Below are 11,027 nucleotides of genomic sequence, written 5' to 3' on the forward strand. Positions count from 1 at the left end.
TCTCATTCACATAAGAAAGAAAACTGAGTTCATGCTGATGAATTATACGGCCCTGTGAAAGTCTGTAAATTATAAAGAGGAGAGGGCCAAGGACAGAACCCTGGGGAACCCCTTGAGCAACATAAGAGACATTTTTCAGTAGTTTAGCAGCGAAAGGGATTTTCGAATTTGGTCTGAAATTATTTAAACCAGTTGAATCTACACCAGATTTCTTCATGACCGGCACAACTGCAGCAGGTTTTAGTTGGAACAGGACAATTCCAGACATACAAGATTACTCAGGTGAGAAGTGGGAGTAGAGATAACTGGAAGACATTTGTTGGTATGGCACTGGAAGGATTTAACTGGTATGTTGTGGTCTCCGAGATAAACTCCTGAAAAGGTTATGTGTAGAAGCAGTTTTATACTGAAGAAACAGGAGAAGTTCCTCAGATAGCTCAGCAGAGCCAGAAACATTAGATGCAGGGTGTGAATGGGTTTGTTAACTGTGGTAAAGAGTGACAGAGGCCTGAAATGAACACTGCTGATCATAGAAGACATGTGGTGTGAACAGGAAACACTGATGTCAGATCTGCCAACTTCTTCACTGCATGCGATGAGCTGAACGTTAAGGCCAGGTTTCTTCTAAAGCTACTGAAGGTGGCAGCCTACTGCTCTCATGACCTGGAGCTCAGGAGTGGAACAAGGACAGGAGTGAGAAGAAGGTACAAGCCAGGTCTTCAAGGAGGCATGAGCTTCAGAAGCTTTAAAGAGAGAGTAACTGTAATTTGAGAGCATCTCTACTGGACAGCATTCATTAATAGAGTAAAGAGGAAAGGAAGATTGCATGGAGATAGAAAAGGACAGAGGATCAGCCGACTGAAGGCCATGATAGTATATGTATTAATACAATTATTGTCACTCTAATCAGACCAGCTCCAGAAGACCTGAGTGTCCGAGCTGGCGTGTAGAGATGGAGGAGGTCAGTAAGGTATGAAGGTCAAGGCCATGTATGTGTGTGAAGGTCATGAGCAGCAGCCTGTATTGACCACACAAAGGGGCAGATAAGCAGTGCAGGTTATGGAGAGCAGGTGTGATGAGGGCAGAGTGCTTAGTGTGAGTGAGGACTCCAGCTGCTGAGTTCTGAACAGACTGGTATTTAGGGAGGAGTTTAACTGGGAGTCCACTAAGAAGGTCATTATAGTAATGAAGGTGGAACTGATAAAGATCTAATCTACATTTCTGCAGCACTGCTGATAATCATGGGGCGGAGTCTGGAGATATGAGGAAGGTGGTAGAAGACAGTCTGGATCAGTGAGATAATATGGGATTCAGAAGTGAGTGAGGAATCAAATATGACGCCATGATCATGAAGAGTTTGTGAGTTTTTTTTTAACTCTATCAAAAATGATTTCACAGTTGGTTTCGACAAAATTATTAGGGACAGATAAAGACTGTTAGAGAGGGAGGGTGGTGGCTGATTCCAATTTCTCCATCAGTGAAACAATGAAAACTGAGTCAATACTGATAGAAGTGTATAAATTTAAGAAGAGAAAGGGGCCCAGAAAAGAACCCTGTGGAACACCTCGATCAACAGAAGCAGTGGGAGATTTGAGTTGTAGTATTGTAAAATGCAGAGTTGGGCAGTAATTATTGATATTTATTCAACTTCATGTACTAAAGTAAAATATTGACAGATTTGTACTCCTGAGTATTTTCAAATCATAATACATAAACATTTACTGAAATATCTTGGTACATTTTACTGACTATTTTTACCATCAGTGTGTGTATATATAGGTTATATACAACTATATATGTTTTGCTTAAAGTAAGTCCCATATAAAGTCTGCTTCATGTAATGAATCAACACTACATCTACTTAGTGTCAGTAATGTGTCAACAGAACATCAAGATATTTACTTTAATGTGTTCAGATGGATCACTACTACTGATATGTTGATGTGTTACTGATTCTCTGTTCAGAGTTTATTAATCGGCATCCTTACAGCTTTTGATTGGTGACATCTCTGACTTTGGAGTCAGACCCCAGGGTGGATCCAGTTAGACTCCTGGGAGGTTCTGCACTGTAGGAACACAGAACAACAGTGTAAGTCGTGTAGTGTGAAAGGTGTTGAGAGAGAAAGAGCAGCTTCAAATCAGACTCCAGTGAAAGTGTTGATCCTTCAGTGAAATCATGACTGAAGTAGCAGTAAAACTATAAATTAAATAGGAGTAAATAAAAAGATCAGATCCAAAATCTATCAGAACTCTGAGTTTCTCTATAGAACTCAGTCCTGAACTGGGACTTTTAGAGCTAGACCTTCAGTTCAGGTCATTACTGTAGAAAATCAGTCATAAATAAATAAATAAATCAATAACAGGAACAGTGATCTGCTGTAGACGTTAAATGTTGAGGGGACAGGATTCATTTGAATCAGTTCATGTGGACGTCTAGTTTAGCACATCTAAGCGGTTTGTAATGTAATGTTAGCTCCAAGCTAACGGTGGTGCACATGTAGAGTTTTATAGCAGCTCTGACTTAAACTCAGATGTTCAAAGCTTATAACAGACATTCTGTTTCCATAGTTTAGTGTTTCAGTTTTACAGAGAATTCAGTAAAGATCTGAACTTCATGTCTGTCTCTGAACATTACTGGAGGAGTCTGAAGGTCTTCATGCTGTAAAATTTGAGTGAACTGGTTTTACTTAAATAAACACTCTAAATGTGTTATTTCAACTGAATGAGGCCAGAAACGATGATTGTTACCACATGAAGTAATTATTTGAGGATAAACAGATGAATTACTGTTTACAGTCTACTGACCTCTGAATATGATCTCCTACTAAAAGCTGATGAGTCTGAGTTTGTTGAAGGACTTCTTCAGGGACTCCCTCTTTCTCAGGACTGAGGGAAACATCCATTTGGTAATCTGTCCAGATCCTTATAATAAACTTTAGAATAAATGAGACTGGAGCTGAACTCTAGAGCTAGTTCCAGACCTGTGGAGATCAGGAAATAAACCCCTAAAATCACAAAGCATTTCCAGTCTAATGAACAGAAGAACAAACTCCATCTAAAGTCCTGATTTCCACAGAGTGTGTTATTGTGTGTGTCCATCCTCCCCCTCAGCACCTGCAGTAGAGTCCAGCTGCAGCAGTGCAGTCTCTGTGCAGCTGGACTGAGGGGGGTTTTTGTACGCCTACTAAACACTGTGGGAACACGTAGCTACCACTGATACTGTGTTCACTCTGACAGTAATAATCTCCTGCATCTTCAGTCTGGACATTACTGATGGTCAGAGTGAAGTCAGATCCAGATCCACTGCCACTGAAACGAGCTGGAACACCTGACTGTCTGTTGTTAGCAGCATAGATCAGGAGTTTAGGAGCGTCTCCAGGTTTCTGCTGATACCAGGCTAGATAGTGATATGTGCTCCAAACATGCACTGCAGTGCTGGTTCTACAGCTGATGGTAACTGAGTCTCCTGGAGGAACAGTTTTCACTGCAGGAGTCTGAGTCACAGTCACCTGACCACTGGATCCTGAGAAAATAAAAGAAAAAAAGGATGAAAATATTAAAAGAAATATTGTATAAAACGTAAAATACAACAAAATGTACATCAAACAGGACAGAAATGAATTTACACAAAGGTAAATGAGTGAGTGACCTTGAGTCCAGAGGGTGAGCGTCCAGATGAAGATGGAGACCAAAGTCATGGTTGCTGTGGGTGAAGTTTGTGGGGCAGCAGCTCTCAGTCATGAAGTGTTAAACTCACAGGACTATAAACACTAGCAGAGCACTGAAGCATGGGATGATCATGCAAAGTGGAGCCTCTATGGAAATGAGTTACAATACATTCTCCATAAACTGTGGCAATGACAAAGAAAAATCAGGGAAAAAACAGATATTAGAAACAATTGAGCTTTCAAACGAGATGTCCAGTTACTGAATAGAACTGGGAGTCACTAAATCACAGTGCAGTCTGATTTTGCTGTGACTCATAATTATTACTGTACAAATATATTGTATCACTGTATTATTGTACACACACACACACACACACACACTACAGTCACAGCCGCACCCTGACCCTCAGCAAAGCACTCTGGGAAAAGGGGGAGATGTTTGTCTCATTCCTAAAGAGCCACTGTGAAGGTTAGAAGCTCCAAGATTGAGCTGACCATAGAGCTGCTTTCACATGCAGCTACAGCAGAGTTTAACCTCTACACAGTGCTGGTGTTTCTGTCTGTGCTCTGTTCAGCGTCCTGCTGCTGTAGCTGTGCTGCTGCTGAGCTGAAATAAAGCTTCATTCTGGACGTTGTGAGTTCTTTACTGTGATGAATGGTGATGGTCAGTGTTGTTAGAGAGGGAGTTCAGCTGGAGATTCAGTGCAGTGCTGTGTGTTGATCTTGAGGGAGTTTGGCTGAATGAAGCTGAACATCTGGTGAAAGTGCTGCTCTATTCTGGGAGAAAGAGGACGACTCAGGCCTGTTCATGCAGATCTGAGTTCCACCCCACTGCTCTCTCTCTCTCTCTCTCTCTCTCTCTCTCTCTCTCTCTGTCTCTCTCTCTCTCTCTCTCACTGTCTCTCTCTGTCTCTCTCTCTCACTGTCTCTCTCTATCTCTCTCTCTGTCTCTCTCTCTCTCTCTGTCTCTCTCTCTCTCTCTGTCTCTCTCTCTGTCTCTCTCTCTCTCTCTCTCTCTCTCTCTCTCTCTCTCTCTCTCTCTCTCTCTGACTGTTTACTGTTTTAAACTGCTTGTTTGTTTTCAGCTGGGTGGGCTGTGGGGGGGCTGGTTTCACTTCTTCCTTTAGTGCCTCTGCCTCCAGGATGTGAGTCAGCTATCCTGATCTAACTGTCAGTGTATCAGAGTCACAGTGCTGTGTGGTTTAGTATCCTAAGCTGGTGTAAAAGAGACTCAGTTCAGAGTCTAATGTTGCTGATTAACAGAGCAATGGAGTCTGAAATGGATCATGATGTGATGGTCCTGTAGAAGACCATGTAGTGAGGTTCTTCTGAGGGAAGTAATGGGAGTATAAACAGTGTAATAAGTGCAGTGGGGAATGAAGCTCCAGTGTACAGAGCAGTAATGGTACAGCGAGAAAATCCACATATATCTTAGCAGTGGCTGTATTAGAAAATATCTTTAAAGTCCTCATGCTGCTACAGTTATTACAGAACATTGAGATTTGAGGCAAGACTTCCAAAAAAGTTTTAAAAATTAAACATTAAGTTAATACTTAATAAATTTGAAATGTCAAGCAGTGCATGTGAACGATAAATATTACACTAGATTATACTGACACTGAAAAGACTAAAATAGGAATAAATGTAACATCTTGAAAGATGAAGGATACGTGAGGTGCAAGTAAATGCTGGCGGTTTGTGGTGTCCAGGATGAAGGCGTCAAGGGAAAAAAGAGGCTAAACCAGAAAACTACCTAAGAAACTATGAAATAAACTGAAACAAACACAATGGAATCTGAAAAAGCACAAAATAAACTCATAGTGCCAAGCAAAGGAGGGACAAACAGAAGAGGTATAAATACTGGAGCGATTGAATACAAAACCACCTGGGAACAGTCACAGGGCAGGGCAACAGGTCAGATACAGGTGAGAGTCATGGCAAAAGTGGCGAAGCAAGGGAGGAGCAGGAAAGACATGAGGGAAGGGAAACAAGGGAGGAAAACAGACAAAGAGAATATTACCCAGTACAGGATGTTACACCATCTTTGTTTAACATATGTACCATATTTGCATTTGTAGATTGCTTCAAAAAGTCCCTGTGGTCGTATTTTACTTGCCTCTCTGCTGAGTTAGTTTGGCTACTGGTCTGGCTGTGTAAACTTGCTGACACGTTAATACAATTTTATGATACTACGGTCTAGAACCCCCTTCTCTGTAAATAATGTGTGGGTTAAATTCACTGAAATGGTGTTTGTTTAGATTTTTCTGTCCTCAGGGAGTAAGAGACAAACTTTACAGAAGCTGACAGGCTCTGGCTGAGGGTCTGAGGAAGAGGAGCTGTTACAGGGAGAAAACTGCACTGAAAGGCTAGAAGCAGCTCACTTTTCCAGCTCAAGAGGAAAGAAAAAGGCAGTGGAGACCATCACTACAGAGGGATATCCTGGAATGATGGAAACAGCATCACTTCCAAGGCGTTATAAATGTTCTTCAAAAGAGTTTCTAAAAAACATGCTTATTATTGACTGCTCTGTTTGGCCTTGTGCTGCTATACTTATGATCCAGGTTACAGTGACACCTCTTTGCATCACCAGTCCCATTTCAGTGGTTGATATACAAGGTACTGGAAAGCAAAACACTTGGCTGCATACCTAAATATTGTAACCTTCTTCTGCAATACATCCTCTTTAGATCCAAATTGCTGACTTGGCAGAAATGCTTGTTCAATGGTGAATTGAGCACTTGGGATGCAGTCTAGGGGGTGACGTGACCCGAAATAAAGTGGGGACACTTTAATGGGGTCATTCAATCAGGTCATTTCTGTTCCACAATTCCACCAAAGTAGGATATCATCTTTCCTCTGTCCAGCTGACTTAAAAATAATATCACCCCAGAGCAGATGCCTTCACTGACATCAAGATAAAAGTAGCACAAGGGTCACTGGAAAGGACAGAAGTGTTTGAGTACAGTAAAGACTGTTGGTCAGTTCACTAAACTGTTCAATGTCATCAACTGCCAAAACAAATGCTGGACCAAGCTCTTTAAAAGTTATGGGATCTGCTCAACTGCAGTGTTTACCAAATTGGTTGTATTGGTCATATATTACTCAATTAGGTAAATTAACCTGATATGCTGATACACTTATGGTACCAGACTTGCGCAGGATCCCATATCTTTCCTAAAGGAATGGGAATGTGAAAAAAAAAAACCCACTGTGAACAATAAAGTGGAAATTCCCTTAATATTGCCACCCACAGATACCAACATAGTCAAACTGAGTCTTAGATGCATGTGTTGTTTGTACTGAGTGTCACTGAGGTGTGTTATTGAGTGCATCTCCCCCTCAGCACCTGCAGTAGAGTCCAGCTGCAGCAGTGCAGTCTCTGTGCAGCTGGACTGAGGGGGGTTTTTGTACACCTACTAATCACTGTGTGTATGGACCCATACCCCTGATCTCGTGCACACTATGGCAATGGTAATCTCCGGCATCTTCAGTTTGGACATTACTGATGGTCAGAGTGAAGTCAGATCCAGATCCACTGCCACTGAAACGAGCTGGAATACCTGATGGCCTCCTGTTAGCATCAAATATCAGAAGTTTAGGAGCTTCTCCAGGTTTCTGCACATACCAAGCAAGATAGTCCATTCCATTCCATCTATACACTGCACGGTTGGTTCTACAGCCAATAGTAACTGTTTTTCCTGAAGTAGCTGTTACTGCAGGAGTCTGAGTCACAGTCACCTGACCCCTGGATCCTGAGAAAAAAATACAAAAACAATTTTTACACTATTTAAATACTTCACAGATGTGTTTGCTGTCTATATTCTTTCCACACTGACATTTGAATTTATGTACTCATTGATTGTAAGTAATAGGTTTTAATACAAGCCCTTCTAATAAAAAAAGAGTTCCCTACAGAGTGTATCACCTGGAGTCCAGAGGGTGAGCATCCAGATGAAGATGGAGATCAAAGTCATGGTTGCTGTGGGTGAAGTTTGTGGGGCAGCAGCTCTCAGTCATGAAGTGTTAAACTCACAGGACTATAAACACTAGCAGAGCACTGAAGCGTGGGCTGATCATGCAAAGTGGAGCATCTCTGGAAATCGTCTTTCTAACAACACTGAGTAAAGATGATCATATTTATTTGATCTGGTTTGATCAGAGGTTTCTGCTCAGTGTGGAATTTTATTCAATTTTAACTGCCTTTCATTTGAGGTTTTCTGCAACTATTGCCACAGTATCTGTTTACATCAGGGCTGAAGGACTTTTTGGTGGAGGAAACACAATGAAAACGGTAGGAATCATATAAATAGTTCTTGAAAGTTTTTCCAGTTGTCATCAATTACAGCAAATTGAATGCTTACTTATCAAATGATTATTTTTTAAATTTTCTGGTTGGGACACTTTGCAAACAAAACAGTGGTAGATACATTTTAACATTATTGCCATTAAACATCTTTTCATTTGATATAATTTAGTCTAATTGTACTTGCAAATGTAACCAATATGTATATACATAGAATTTATATGTTTTAATATGTTTAAAAAGAATAACAAGAATAACACACATCCTTAGTTTAGTTTAATACTTAAAAATAATTATTTTTGAGAACTAATAGTTCAACAGGTTTGGACATTGACTGTTTTTATCAATAGCTGCAAAATCCATTAATATTGTATTATAGGTCAGAAATAGTGCATGTAGAGGCTGAAGAGAGCGGCGTGTTTAGAGCAGGAGGTTTTTGTACAGCCAGTAAACCAGTTTGTATCACTGTGGGCCACTTTTGGTGGAGGAACCAAACTGTCAGTTGGAAGTAAGTCCACTTTTCCTCCTTATTCAAAAGGAATCTTTTATTAAAATGATTATGGATCAACAGTACAGACGTACTTGATGTTCTTCTAAATCAGTTCTGATCCAAATTTGAATGTATTTCATTAGAACTTGGCTGAAGTGTGGCGAGCGTGGAGCTTTAGGCTTTACCACGAGCTCCTGTTTCTGAACTGGATTTCTTTTCTTTAAAACACTAATATTTCCTAAAGGTTTCCTGTGAAGTGTTCAGTAATGACATTTCTTTAAAAAGATCAGATGTAGAGCTGGATTGTAGTGTCAGTGTTGGGCTCCATTACAGCAGTTCTGTCTCCATCTGGAAGCCACAATGTGGAGGTTATTATGAGCGGCGTTTTCTGCTCTAAAGCTTTGAAGCCATAGTACATGGAGACTGCAGCTCCATTTATTTAGGGATTATTTATTGTTTTGGAGGAAATAAAATCATGTTCCATTTCAAATTTCCCATCACAGGATGTGCAGAGTGTCTGAGTTTTACTGAGTGAAATTCAGTCATATTTTCTAATGAAAATGGAAATGAAGTGCAGCTATGAATGTGATTGGAAATATGAGTTTGTGTGTGAAACGGGTGAGTTTAAGGTTGTAATTAGAGTTTGGTTTTTAATGCATCACTGAACTCAGTTGTGCTCTGTTAGAAATAAGGGAAATGAAACTGTGTGTGTGTCCTAGGTGTGGCTGCGCCCACCCTCACGGTCCTGCCCCCCTCCAGCGTGGAGCTGCAGCAGGGGAAGGCCACACTCGTGTGTTTGGCCAACAAGGGCTTCCCCTCAGACTGGAGGCTGAGCTGGAAGGTGGACGGGAGCAGCTGGAGCTCGGGGGTTAGCCAGAGCCCCGGGCTTCTGCAGAAGGACGACGGCCTCTACAGCTGGAGCAGCACCCTGACCCTCCAGGAGGACCAGTGGCTAAAGAAGACAGTGACCTGTGAGGCCACCAAGGACTCCCAGACTCCTGTCAGCCAAACCCTGAGGAGAGAGCAATGCACTGGGCAGTGAGCGTCCACGCGTGTGTTGAGCTGCTAGAGCTCCTCTTGATCTTCAGTGAGCTCAATCATGGCTCTGCTTAATGCTCTGATCTTCATCATCACTTCCTCATCATTATCATAAGAGCTTTGTTCTAAATATCCAGTCTTTTATTGCTCTCAAAATATACAATTAATGTCAGATTGCTACTTTGTTTATGAAATCATATTGTTTTCTCATCTTTTAAAGCTTTTGTTTCCTGTTAAAAATAAAGCAATTGGATAAAATGCAGTTATTTGTTTCCTTGTTCATTTTATAAATTATGGCACATGAAGTAAAAAGAAAACTCTGCTGTTGTCATTTCTACTTAATTCAGATTTTTTATATCATTTTCTTCACTCCACTGCTGCTCTCCTGAGCAGTAGCACCCCCCTTTTCACTGCTACCCCTCTGAGCAGGACCTTCCCCCGTCTCACTGCTTCTGCCCCAGGACTACCCCACAACCCTCTTTATTTCCAAATATTTAAAACTGTAGGGAATTTAGCTTTTAGTTGGATATTACAGAAGACAGAACTATGCAAAAGTTTCAGACACCTGATAAAATTACATTTTTTTAATCTGGTCATTGATTGTTTATTTGATCAGAATAAGACTAATATTAGAGCAAATGCACATAACATTAACAAAATAAGCAGTGCTTTTATTACCACTGTTTAACCATTTCCTGCCTTCTCCACGACAAACCTGGAATTAATTTTAGTTCTAATACAATACTTGCTTTATCTAATCAGTACATCATTATATTAAATTAGGTGCTGCTGATGGAATTTAATAAATCCATGTTGCAGGTGTTCAGGAGAAATATACAGGCAAACTTTTCACAATAAGAAATTCTTGATAGTTTTACTGCATTTATGTTTATATGCATCTATTCTATTGAATACTCATTAAAACTATAATATAATATATAAAAAAAATAAATGGTTTTAAACATTGCACTTAGGTGTCTACGACATATATACAGTACTGTATACAATAACACAGTTAGGCCTCTTGTTATATAATCAGGTGTAAACAGGTCAGTTACAGGTGTTACAGGTCAGTTACCATGGTGGTCATGACATGATTGCTCTTAAAAGTTTAATAATAAATTAACATTATGACTTCGAAATGCACCCCAATTTACTCGACAAGTAAGTGTCTAACTCCATCTGGAGTATTTGACAAAAGAGGGAAAATATCTAGAAACTAATGTGTCAAATAGTGAAACTCTATCTTCATAAATCAATCAAATGTTTTCTATATGTGAGCTAAATCATTGGTTCTATCAGCGATTTATCAGTCTACTCAGGCTTTAACAGGAATGTCAGTGTTTGTAAAGAAAATGCTTTATGAGTTCCTCTTCAGAGTCAGTCTAATAAGTGTAGTTGCTTTTTAAATTGGACTGAATAGAGAGTTTATATCTGTATTTGGAATATGTTTTCACAACACTGTGGATATGCATTATATAATCATGCTGCTGCTTTACTCCAGACATTCCTGCTACTAGTGAGATGT

The 11,027-nt window shown here is 40.2% G+C and overlaps 1 gene segment (V, D, J or C); it reads left to right on the forward strand.

Annotated features, from left to right (window-relative positions):
* Positions 1–7,950: 7,950 nt before the first annotated feature.
* Positions 7,951–9,761, forward strand: LOC119264338. The segment is given in 3 exon segments: positions 7,951–7,959; positions 8,416–8,479; positions 9,181–9,761. Coding segments are annotated over 3 exon segments (396 nt in total).
* The last annotated feature ends 1,266 nt before the right edge of the window (positions 9,762–11,027 follow it).

The sequence above is a fragment of the Pygocentrus nattereri genome, chromosome 11 (genome assembly GCF_015220715.1).
Source record: "Pygocentrus nattereri isolate fPygNat1 chromosome 11, fPygNat1.pri, whole genome shotgun sequence".
NCBI classification, from domain to species: domain Eukaryota; kingdom Metazoa; phylum Chordata; class Actinopteri; order Characiformes; family Serrasalmidae; genus Pygocentrus; species Pygocentrus nattereri.